Here is a 13,016-nt window from a genome sequence, read left to right as displayed (position 1 = left end):
AACACAGCAGCTGCACTCCAGAGCCACTGCTTGGGAACACAGACTGCAAAGCATTCTGTGGAGACGTGCCAAATCCAGCAGTGCCTCAGGGCAGGCACACATCATCCCTCCCCTGTCATCCCAGGCAAGGGAGGAGTAGGGAGGGACCTGCCTGAAGTACCACAGAGCATCAGTAGCAGAGCCAAAAACTTCACTGAGGAGTTCCAGTTTCTGGCTCTCTGTACCACAAGATTATAAAGCCTTTAAAGCAACCCTTGCTCCACATGGCTTGTATCCTGTGATCTATCTTTAACCAACAGCAAGCAATCCAAGCTTGGATTCAAGCAACATTGCTAGGAGCAGTAACTGCCACGTTCCCAGGAACCTCAGTCTCAGGTTTCTCAAAAAGCCCTGGGTATCCTGGGATTAGATACTTATGTCTACAGTGGAAACTTGGCTTAAATTCATCTGAGTCAACTGCAGCTCCTTACTGAAGGGCAGTTTTCATTAGGTCACCTAATTTGTCACAACCTCTCTCCAAGAAATAGCTGCAAGGTTTTCATTCCTCCTTCTACACTTTGATGTGGTCAGGCCCATCACCTCACACAAGCTTTGTGTTGGCATTCTTCCTGCAGGCAAACATGGGGCTCAGCTTTGGGAGCAGAGGGCACAGCAACACTCCCATCAAGTATTACACAACAAGCAGCAAGCTCAAGAACTCACTCAGCCTGTTCTCACAACAGTTACATGGTCTTCAGAAGTTCTTTTCTTCTGAAATAGATTTTCCCAAAACTGAAGAAGGGCACAGGAAGTGGGAACTGGAGCCTTACCCTCCCAGTCTTTGCTGTGTCAGCCTCTGTCAGTTTCCAGGAATTCTTCTCAGCAAGTGGCTTCTGCAGCTCTGCTGAGCTGCTCTGCTGCTGTGCCTTCCCAGTGTCCCTGCTGTATGTTGAAGAGTTACTGAGCTGCCTGTTGGAAGACATTTAATTTTTGATCTTAGCTTGACACAGGACAGGTGTTACCTCACATCTAGGCTTAGACAGTCCACAGTTACACTCCTATGAGATGTCCTAACCTGCCACAGGGGGCAGAGGTTCCTTGAGCCCCTCTTGTTCCCTCAGGGCACTCTCCCACCCCTCCCTGGCAGCACTCAGTTCCCAAGTACCCATGTCCAGGTGCAGTAACAGCCACCAGAGAAACAAGTCTTGGTTGCACAATCACTCCAGCAAGAAAAATGCTTTGTGACCATCAAGACCAGCCTTTCCAAACCCCATCAGCAGGACAGCAGCTGCTGGAGTGTGAAAAGGGTACCTGCCCTCCCCTCAAAACAGGCCATTTAACTCCCAGGCACTCATCAGTTTCCACAAATAGGGTCTCTAGAGCACCAGAAGAACAGAGGCACTCTTAGAGCACTGTAAGAGTGAGGCACAGACCAGGAGGTGGTTTTGGAAGGGTGTAATCAGAGTGACTGCAAGCAGAACAGCAGCTGCATTAGGTCAGACAAAAGGTGCACTTGGCACTTCATCCCACCTGACAGCAGGAAAATGCAGAAGCCTTAGGAACACACACAAAAGCTGCACTGGCCAACAAAACACTCTCCCTTTTATGCAAGCCAAACCCACAATATCTTGCTACAACACAAATGGAAAGAAAATCACGAGAGCTGTGTGTGCAGACATGAGTGTGTGCCAGCCTGTGCCAGCTGCAGGGGCTGCAGCCCCAGGGGCTCCAGTGCCAGGGGCAGCTCCCAGGCACTGCAGGGATGCTCCTTGCATGGACACATCATGGATTCCCAGAGCAGAGCTGGTCCTGCCCAGCCAGGGTGGTGCTGGGTGTGTGGGGCTGCTGGAGCACTTCCCACTGCTGGGGTTGGCAACACAGAGCAGCAGCAGCTTTGCCTTTCTCAGGCTGCTGCATCCAGCAGGATGTACTTTCCCTCTAACAAATACCATTACCACCAAATTATTGCTTATCCACATCTGAGTGACTGGATTGAACGGATGGAGGGCAAGAGGAAAAAAGAAATAAAACCACACACCTATGCATCAGCTTTCCAGGGGCTTCATTCACAAGGCCTCCATTTTCTATAGGCTTGCCTTCCTTTGCAGATGGACTGTTTGTATCTGAAAGGGTGAAAAAGTAAATGTGAAAATGGTTAGGCAAAGAGACACAAGCATTTAATTTCAATACTAATTGCCAGTTGCAGTCTTAATGTGCAAACAAAGCAGGGAGCACAAGTATTTACAGATAATAACAGAAAACTGACCAGGTGAACAAATCAGTTTAGTTCAACTCCCAACAGGGTTAATTGCCAAGACAGGGAGCATTTATTTTTCTAGCAAATGTAGGTCAGTAATAATGTAATATAATTATGAGGACATATTTTATGTTCAAACATGCAATACCAAGTCACATGTGACCCACTCCATAGAAACAAACCCAACACTCCAGCCACTCCTTTTCAAACCACAGCTTCTACAGAGTTAGTTATAAATTATTTTTATTTTAAAATGCAATGAGAAGACATTCTATAAATGATGGAGTAAAGCTGTAAGAACAGCAGCCATATGCTAGTAACTTTGAGTCTTCCTGCAAAGCTGAGCAAGAAGAAATGTGTAAAATCCTGCTGTTTCAGGCAACTGCAGGAGTGAGATGACTTTATGCAAGAAATCTTTCCGTGAGTTGTTATCCCACAACATTCCAGCTGTGCCAAGATGAAGCACACACGAGACAAATATCTAAAACACTCCAGAAAACCTGTCAGCTTGAAACAGTAACCTTTTCTGAGCAGTTTAATTCAGTGTAGTAGAGTGCCATGAGTAAAACTGGGTTCAAGTTATGTCAATTTTCCTTATAAAAACCAAATGTCCTAAAAAGTTGGCTGTCAGTAAATGGAACTCTTATTTTCATGTATGGAAGTTAATTCAGAATTTGCAACAAAGAGTTCTGCATTTTTGAAGGATCTGTGCATAGTTTATGGAAAGGTATCGACCTGAATGTACTCAAAAGATATTCAGGGAAATTTGTGTTGATCTAGAGTCTGACATTTTCATGTTTTTACACAAAATCAAAATATATGCATAAAACAGATCATCCACACATTAAGTGTGGTCTGCTTTCTCTTCTGTGTCTGGAAACTGAGTACTGTTTGATTACTCTGAAAACCCAAAAATAAATTGTTCATCATGGTCTTAAAAAGACAAAAAACAGACAATGTGAAAAAGTTTGATTACTTAGTTCTTATTTATGTGAATAAGATCAAACCTAGATGGGACTGCTGGCTATTTTAAGCACTTGACAGCATTTGTTTTGAAAAGTTCCCATATGAAAACCATTCCAGCAACATACTGCCTTAGAACATTGCTGAAGAAAACAAACCCATCCTCCCCTTAAAAGCTCAAATTTGATTTCATGTTGTAGGCTGTGAAGATTTCTTGCTCATACTGCATTTAACTGAGAAAAAAAAAATGCTCAAGACTGCCACAGTAAATCTGACATATGCACTTAGGGTACAAGCTCAGTAACGAGGGTTCTGCTGAAAAAAAATACCCAGAAATGATAAAAGGGAAGAGCTGTGAGCAGTGAATACACATTTGGAACAAAAGGGACCCTCGGGGCTCAATCCTGAATGATGCTTCTCTTGGTACACTCACCACATTTCTAGATCCAGGGTGTATCTATAAAACTAATTTAAAGTTTCCTCATGGAAGCCTCTGAGATACAGAACTGCTGCTGAATTACCTACAGGCTGCCACACAGCCCCTGCTGCAGCTCACACAACCAAGGACATGCAAACCATGCAGATACCTCCTACTGTGCAGATAAAATTCTTCTAATAATGACTCAGCCTCTTGTAAATAAACTGCAGCTACTCATGTTACTCCAAGGCAAGCACTAACATAAAGCCCACATGGCAAACAGTTACCTGTTTCCAGAGGTTGAATCGTTCCTTCTAATGAAGGATCTGACTCTAAAAGCATATATAATTAACTTTTTTCCAGAACACACTCTACCATTTTCAATCTTTACAACCTCACATCCAAGTGAATAATCTAAACCACAAAACCCAAGGCAGAATCAAGTTTGCTGAAATGGACCTATTTTTAATCCCAAGCCACAAGCAGAGTTTTCCCACACAGAGGAGAAACCCCATGAAGCTGAGGATGGAAAGGCAGCAGTGCAGCACCCGGGCAGAGAGAAGCTCAGGAGAGGGAGAGGAAGGCTGGCAGGGACCAGAGCTGCAGCCAAGCCCCAGGGGCTGGCTAGGAGGAGAGGCTTTCCCACCCAGATGTGCTCCTGCCAGAAAGCACCAGCCCACTGTGTTCCCAGGCTGCCAAGAGAGCTGCAGACACAAGGGAGCCTCCCTTCACAAGTGGGTGTGCAGATAGCCTCCAGCCAGCCCAGCCTGACTCCAGCACACAGTTCTGCTCCTCCAAGAGCCTGGGACTCAGCAACAGTGACCTTTTACACATTCAATAAACATGAATGTTATCCCGATGAATCAGACAAACAGTGCCTCTACTTTTCACTTTTTACCACTGGCAGAAGATCACTTGACTAGAACTGATGAACAAATTCACTGCAAATAGGCCAAGCCTGTGACACAGCAATCCCCTGCAGGTCACCAGGGTGGTACTGAATTAGATGTGCCTCTTATTAGAAAACTGCAGAGAATCATGGCAAAAGATAAAGCACTGGCTCACTTTCCAGAAGAAGGTTCAGTAATTAAATGGAAAAATAAAGTAATTTAGTTTAATGAAAAGGATTTCAAAACCTACTTTTCCACATTTGAAAATGGGAGGAGACAAAAACTAAAAGAAACAAGGCTATTATATGAGGCAAATCTTCACATTCAAGTTAACAAGTTAACTGCCTAGGGAAGCACAGAGAAAGTTAATTTGCCTATAAATTTCACATAGGCTGAAGACTGCAACAAGTCTGACTGTGCCCCAAGTAGCTACAGAAGCACCTACAGAAAACACACAGAAGTTCTCCCAAATACACAGAACCTGCTCCACACTCGTGTCACCACCTTCACCCCAGCCAGCAGAGTGCAGGCACCCCTGCACTTCCTAGCAGGACTGTCAGGAAATCACCACAGGCAAGCCATGAAGAAAACAAGCTCCCCTATTAAAATCCAATACTATAAATGTCTGTAGATAAAAGAAAAATAAATCTGAAGTGAATTCCTGTACCAGTGCAGTCCTGCAGCTGTTTGTAAAGCAGAAGCAGGAGTCAAGGACAGCAGCTAGAACACTGAGCTGCTTCCTCCTCCTCCCCATCCCCAAAGGAATTAGTTGCATAAAAAACATCTTAACAGAGACAGGAAGGGTGTATGAACCCCAGCTGGCCTTTATGCAGTATCACTGCCATCTGAATTTTGCACTGAGAGGAAATTTTACTACAGATCTCTTACACATTTTCCTGATTTTAAGAAAGAATGTGTGTTTAACTTCACAACCTTCAACACCCTCCAGAAATAAGCACCACTACCTATATAGGCAATCACAAGAAACAGTAAGTTAACTTTCCTATCAGTACTACTGTTTTTCCTGTAACAGGACTCCCTTATTAACATGAGAGACAGCAAGAGAGTTTATTTGTGAGCTTACCACTGTTCTCTGTGGTTTGTTCAGCATTGGCATATGTACGAAGGAACTCAGCAAAAGCCCCATCTTGCTCCAGCAGCTCCTGGTAAGAGCCCATCTCAGAGATTTCTCCATCAGTCATTACCAGAATTGTATCCATCTGAGGCAGATAGTTGATTGCATGGGTTACCAAAACCCGGGTCTAAAAGGCAAAGGAAAAATAAAGGGTTTCTGTAATCCCAAATTAGTGAACACCATGGCTGGACTACTGCTCTTTACTGCTTGAATTCTGTGTATAATAGAACAGTAATGAGGGACAGGCATGCAGAATTTTAAGATAACATTTTCTTGATTTTTCCATCAAATATTTTTGAATTACAGAAACCAAAGTACCTTTCACTACGAAAATGTCAGTGCTTTATAAAAGTCCTCTAAAAATTGCAGAAGGATCCTTTCATTTTTCAGCTGTTAGAAACAGAAGTCTAAATATGCAACTTGACAAACTTGGCATCATTTGAACTCAGCCAAGAAAAAGCATTCTCTAGAGACATTATAACATACTTTATTTTTCAGGATTCCTTTTGGTCCAATAACTTTTTCAAAAATATGTTTCCCAACATGAGCATCAACAGCTGATAAAGGATCATCAAGTAAATAGACATCTGCATTGCAGTAAACTGCCCGAGCAAGACTGACTCGCTGCTTCTGTCCTCCAGACAAATTCACCCCCTGAGGAAACAAGAAAACATGAGTCTTTATTCACAGCTGAACGATGTCTTGCTACAGTTTATGAAAGACACAAGTCACAGGTGGTTTATTTAAATCAGAGGAAATTCAACATTGCATGAAACAGATCTCCACAAATAATTTCACTACCACAACAGCATCAGCACCCAGTCACAATCCTCTTCCAGAGAAGCACATCTCCTCTGTTCTCACCATCAGTCAAGGGCTAGCCAAAACAAAAAATAATGTTTGCTAGTCCTGAAAAGCAACTAACCCTGATTGGCCTACCTAGCTCTGCACATTCAGAGAATACTTCTTTTCTCAGCTGCATTTCTGCAGCGCTGCCTCTGATTTAAGAAACACTCTGCTCACACTGCACAGTGTGACTGCCTGCTGACCAAGGAGACAAAGCTGCACCTTCACTGCACGTGGGGCTGTGAGTTCTGTGCCCAGCTGGGAGTGCAGCCCCCTGCACCCAGGCAGAGCCCAGAGCAGCAGCTCAGAGCCCCCAGCAGCCACAGCCCCTGCCAGCCCCTGGTACAGGGGCAGCAGCTCCTGCTCCACAGCACGTTTCCAAAGCCCACACCAGGCCTGCTCTGGTAACCAAGGGCCAGATTTGGGGTGATGGTTGATTTTGTAGATTGTGATTCGGATTTTTTGGAGGGGTTGGGGTTGGAGGGGTGATTGCTTGTTTTGAACAAAACTGAAGTGTTCAGAAGATTTTTCTCTTCTTGTTTCTACATATTTTTCTGCTCTATAACCGTGGCAACTTAGAAACAATTAAAAACTGCCATTACAAGATGGTTTTATATTTATAACTGAGGACAGGTTTTCCCCCCTTTGAGGCTTAAACAGAAGGAAAACACACTGTTCAAATCCATCTCTTATTCTAGAGGATTCATTCGTTTTAAATTCCATACAACTTCGAGATAAAGCAAGAGTCACAAAGCCTTAACTACAAGCAATAGCACTGTTATGGTGGAGTGGGCATTGAAATACCTTTTCTCCAATTTCCGTTTTGTCTCCTGAAGGAAGAATCTCTATATCAGGGAGCAGGGCACAGGCCTCAACCACACGCTTGTACCGGTTCTCACTCATCTCCCTTCCAAAGATAATGTTATCTTCCAGAGTTGCATTTTGGACCCAGGCTTGCTGAGGAACGTAGGCTACAGAGCCCTGCAAGAAAAATAAAGTTCAGTACTTTAGACTGAGAGTCTGCACAGAGAGTCAAGGCACAGCAGGGCTTTGTGAGGCAGGCAGTGCTAATCACCTCACAAATTACCTACGGTCATTTCCAAACAAAGCACTTCTTGGGCTCCCGCCTCCTCCAAAATGTTATTTTTATAATCCTCTCTACAAGTGAATGTAACAAACCACCGGTGGAAAAGAAAGGGCTTCAAACAAAATACGATTAACATAAACCTGGAGGAAACATTTGTTTAGAGGACGTTTGCACAATTACTGCATGTCAAAAGTCATTACTTCTTTCATATAAATTATGTTCTGCACGAAAGGGTTTAATCTGGAATGCAAGTGTTTAACAAATGCACCCCTGCCAAGAGATTTCTGCAGAAAGCAGAGGAAGTAGTTTTCATATAAAAGTCACTTCAAAGGAGGAGACTGAGATAATGCAGAGTATTTTGCTTTGAGTATCAGCTCTGTCTTCTCTTTCTTCACTAATAATTAGTGACTCAGATCTCAACTTCCACAATTCCGAAGGTGGCCAAACCTACAGACTTTTCAATGCAACAGATTTGTTTTGCTCTTGAAGTAATTTTATTTCCAGGTCATTCTTTCTCTGTTAGCTCTGTGCAGCTCTGATGCCTAAGAAAGAACAAACTGCAGCAGCAGCTTTTCCCATGTTCAGGTGTCTGGGTGCACCCTCTTCCTGTAATTCTCTGATGTCTGAGAAGGTAGAACTCAACACTGCTCTATCTCAGAGAATATGTAACAGGGTCTCCCCATCCCATACCCAGCTGCTAGCAAGACTCACCAGAACACTCATCCTTGAGTGCCCCACTGTTTTATTTGGTTAAATCTGACACCAACAGATTTGGATGCTGTTGGGTAAAGGCTTAACAGGCACTTACACAGAGTGCACACTAAGGCATATACATGGTTTGCCAGGAAAGCAGGCTAAAAAGTGCATTCATTTGAAAGGCTGTCTCTTCCCTCTTCACACCACTTGGAAATCCAGAATCCCTCTGGCAATACCCACAAACAGCTGAACGACTCTCACACCTTGACAAGCACGTAGCCTTCCTTTTTGTCCATCTCCCCCAGCAATGCAGACAGCAGTGAAGACTTTCCACAGCCAACTTGACCAACAACAGCCACCAAGGAGCCTTCAGGAACAGTGAAATTAATGCTGAAATAAAGTGCACACAGTTCAGCCTTGCTTGCTGGCACACCCCAATAGTTAAACAGTCAATGAACTGCCCACCTAAAACCAGGTGCAATGTGAACACCCTCTGCAAACACTGACTCAGCACTCAAACTGCAACTGCCTCAAAACCCAAACCTCTCACTCAGAAAGCAACCAGCTCGCCTCATACTTAGAACACAGAATATAATCTTAACATGTAATCTTAATTAGTCAAAAGGGGGAAGAAAACAGAAAGAAAAAAAAAGCACTGTGACCCAATCTTGCCAAGATTTCTCCCAAGTGTTCTATGAACACAAATGTAAATACAGCAAATTTTTGTCCCAAAGAATTTGCCATTTAAGGCCCAAGTAAAAGCAGCCAAAGTTAAGGAAGGGAGCAGGGCAAAGGGAAGACACAGCCTGTAGCTGCATCACTGTTTGCTTTCTGCAGGCTGAGATCAAGGACAGCAGAGTGCAGTGAACAGCAGGCTGTGAAAGCAGCCTGAGCACTGGCACACAGGAGGGAGCAGAGCTGCCTGCGAGGGGCTGAGCTGGCTGCACCCTCTAGATGGAGCTCAGCCCCTCTGCAGCACACAGCCAGAGCTGAAATCCCCTGCTGCTCCCTCTTCCTTGATCCCTACCTCTGCTGCTATCTCCCTTCATGCATTCCATAAATGCAATAAACTGCAAATCCCTCCAGTTCATAAAGCCCCAATTTCAAAAAAATATACAGAACTGATGTGCTCTTTCTTTATGGCAACAAACTCTTCTTCACATGTACTTTATAATTCAAAGATAGTTCATTTATAGTGCAACAAGACTATGGAATGGAATAAAGAGCACCAATCTTTACCTGTTCAGCAAAGGAGGATCAGTTTTGGCCCAGCTAAACGTTGCATTCTTCACAACAATGCATCCTTCAGCTGCAAAGAGTAAACTCATACTTAGAAAAGTACCAATGCAAGCAGCTAAACTGTGTGCTAACAATCCAAAGTTAATCCAAACACACATGGGCAGAGGTATAAAGTTACTTTTTCAGAAGAACAACAACCTACTGCTTGCCAAAAACTTGTGTTCTGCTTTTATTGAATTTAGCAAGACAGAAGAGGTCCCAAGGTTACCCTCACTCAGGAACCAGGAGATACAAGAACATCAGCTACACAGGGATACCAACTAATTCAGCTGCATCTCCAGCACTGCCAAGTCAGTTGTGGAGAGGAAAAAAAAAAAAACTATCTGAGAAGGAAGAAGAACCTGTACATAATTTTCATTTTAGAAACTCTCTTCTCTGTTTTCTGTCTCAAATTTATCAGCAAAACACACCAAAAATGCAGTAAATTTGTTTTAGAAAGCAAAAGAAACCACCCAAAACCTGCAGACATTGATTTTCAACAGGCAAAGAAACTCACCCTCTTTGATGGGACCCCTGACTATGCTGTCTGGATCCAACTCCTCGTGGGACAGGAACACCCTGAGGCGCTTCAAGGAGACACTGGCCTGCATGGAAAAAAGATGCAAAACTACTTACTCTCTGCTCATTACCTTTATGTGCTCACTGTTTTGTGCCACATACTCATTATATCATTATTATGCACTCCCAATCCCTCCTTAAATCCACTGCACAGTTGGTTGGATAGCCAAACTTTCACTTCCCAACCCACAGGAAATGTGGGTGATGTAAGGAACACCCATCCACCATAACTGGGATTATTTCACCAGCACAGCACTTAACACTCAGGAGCTGCAAGGTCCCTCCCAGAGGTGGCCCTGTGGTCATTCTCTAAGCAGGGGGATGTAATCTTTCCACCCAGGGTCTCCTTCTGCACACAAAACACCTGTCAGTGACTGAAATCTTACTTCTACTATGTTGCTGATGACCATAGGGAGCATGTTCAGTGGGAACCTGAGGATGTTGAATAATGCCAGAGAAACAAAGGCCTTCTGAGCATCCAAGACGTTGTTCTTGTCTACTGTGACATACACAGCAAACGTGGACAGGGCAACCTGAAACCAAGGGTAAAGGACACAGTGAGGGTCATGTCTGAAAGCCACCAAGTCAGGAGTACAGTGTGACAACTGCAATCAGACCATAAATCAAAGAAAGAGCAATGTTCTGACAACTTTTTGTTCCTGACAACACTTTTTGCAAAACAAACGTGACTAAAATCTGCTGTTGTAAAAAGAAGTTGATGGCTCCTCTTTAAAAACAGCTAAGTGCTCACTTTCCTCACACAGCAGAAGTGAAACTACAAACGTCCCAGGCTGTTTGAGGTCACACAGCAGCACAAGGGAAGTAAAGAAATGATCACTGCTCTTTTTTTCTGTTCCCTTTCAGTTTTAATACACTCCTCGAAGTATCAGATATGGGATCAAGAACATATATTGACAGAAAAGTTAAAAGTACCACAATATTAACCTGTTTTATAGTTTGTAGAGACTACCGCAACCCTAGATTTCCAAATACAGCCCACTTTATCATGAACAAGAAACTTGAAATGTTATTGCACTACAAAGATGAAGCTTTTTCTCTTGTGAACTGTTTTTCATACTGAACAAGAAAATGACACTGAACCATTGTTATCACAAATCACAAGCTGTAAAAATAATTCCAAAAATCCATACACTCATTTTTTAAAATGTATTGAGAGTATATTACAGTAAAATAAAGCAAGCTAAGTAAAATCAAATGTTTGCTTTCACAACTATTCTCTTCATAGTGTTATCTTCCACACTAATACCCTCACACCTCAGTATACCACAAGATCCAGCAGCTTTTTTCCCACAGACTGCCGATTAAAACAAGAAATCAAGGTAGATAAACTTCTGGCATCCTCCCTCCTAAAAGACTTGAAATAATGAGCTCCCCATCTAAGTCTCATCTAAGCACAGCATCCACTGAAGACATCAGTGTTTCTGTTAGCAAATCTGACTGCTGTGAAGACATGCATTGTTCTGGGCGCAGCAGCTGACTCAGCTGTGCCTTGTACAGTAGCTTGTTTGCACAGCCCTTAGTTTGGACAACCCCATCCCAGGGAGAAAGCCCTCCCATGGAGATCAAAAACAAGACAGGGTGCAAAGAACAACCTCCCAAGCAGCATGTCTGCACTCTTGTGTCAGCAGCACACGAGGCAGCAGGGGAGGCACTGCGAAGCCAGCGGGTCCCTGACACTGTCACCAAACAACAGCTTTAAAACCCTGGCCTTGGAAACAGGAAGGAGTAGAGGAGATAAAAGTTTTCAAGGTCAAAAGTGCTTTCAAAATAGGCACTTGCAATAAATGTTTTATCAAAACATAGAATGAAACCCCCAAAAATCCAAGCAATGAGATGCTGAAGAGCAGCCTTGTTGTGCCCTGGTGGCAAAGCCCCCACAGAGGCAGCGCCACACACCCCGTGTGTGCAGGGACACAGCTGCACAGCACACCCCTCTGCCCTCCCAGGCTCCACAGAGCACCATCAGGGAGTCCACCTGCGGGGTTTTATTTAGAAATTTCATTTAATAATGTATTTATATTAAGATAATCCCAGACTTCTTTTAGAAAAGCATTCACTTAAGAATGCGGCTGATGCTTCTCTGCCTTTCATCATGCCCCGAGCATAATGTAAACACTAAAAATGTTTGCAGGGAAGGAATCTGAGACTGGAAAGTACACTTAAACACCTTCAACTGGAACAGCACATATTTTATCCTAATGTAGTCATGGCTTTTAATTGTTTCTGCAGACAAGAGCAATGGTCCCTCATTCTAATAGAGTCTGAAGCAATTTTAATGTGATCTCACTCTTCTCTCCCTTGTATTAGTTGAAATGTAAGCTAACCACAAACACAGGAGGGATGTTTTGCATATCATGGATTTTTATTATTTTTTAAGTAAGAATCTGAAGCCATCTCAGGCCACACAATGTTTTACCTTTTGCACATTGTTCTTACACAGATGCTGGGAGAACCCCAGCCAGAGGCACTCCTGGAGCCCAACATCCCATTCAGTCAGGACTTCTTATGTAAGGCCCTGCTGCTGCTCAGAAAACACTTTGAAATAAGGGAATTTTTTTTATTCTCCTAAATCTGACCATACATTTCATCTTAGATTCCTCAAGTACTCTACCAAAATAGGAGGGGATGCAGAGGAGGTTTTTTTATTTTCCAGTACTTGGACATTAACTTCTAGAATACATCCAACCTGGCTGTCACTGAGTTTCAAAGAAAACAGTAGTGCCTTTCCACAGAGCAGTGGACCCCTAAGTGTCCAAGGACCCACCATTCTGGAAGGCATTTTGGTTCAACTCATTAAAACACAAAACCAAAAGAAGTCCTCAAGTGCTGCCTTGGAAAGCACAACCCCAAAAAGGAGAGAAGACTTC

At 43.4% G+C, this 13,016-nt stretch overlaps 1 protein-coding gene across 1 annotated transcript in view; it reads right to left on the bottom strand.

Annotated features, from left to right (window-relative positions):
• Positions 1–13,016, bottom strand: part of ABCC1 (ATP binding cassette subfamily C member 1 (ABCC1 blood group)) — a 45,301-nt gene that overhangs the window by 9,733 nt on the left and 22,552 nt on the right. The window contains exons 13-21 of the mRNA XM_064390431.1: positions 10,515–10,661; positions 10,067–10,154; positions 9,511–9,580; positions 8,535–8,661; positions 7,293–7,469; positions 6,129–6,296; positions 5,592–5,769; positions 2,018–2,102; positions 810–921 (exon numbers count right to left, since the gene is read on the bottom strand). Of these exons, the coding sequence (XP_064246501.1) occupies positions 810–921; positions 2,018–2,102; positions 5,592–5,769; positions 6,129–6,296; positions 7,293–7,469; positions 8,535–8,661; positions 9,511–9,580; positions 10,067–10,154; positions 10,515–10,661 (1,152 nt within the window). The remainder of the gene's footprint in view (positions 1–809; positions 922–2,017; positions 2,103–5,591; positions 5,770–6,128; positions 6,297–7,292; positions 7,470–8,534; positions 8,662–9,510; positions 9,581–10,066; positions 10,155–10,514; positions 10,662–13,016) is intronic.

The sequence above is a fragment of the Passer domesticus genome, chromosome 15 (assembly GCF_036417665.1).
Source record: "Passer domesticus isolate bPasDom1 chromosome 15, bPasDom1.hap1, whole genome shotgun sequence".
Taxonomy (NCBI): domain Eukaryota; kingdom Metazoa; phylum Chordata; class Aves; order Passeriformes; family Passeridae; genus Passer; species Passer domesticus.
The sequence above is the reverse complement of the archived record's forward strand: the minus strand, read 5'-3'. Positions and strand labels throughout refer to the sequence as shown.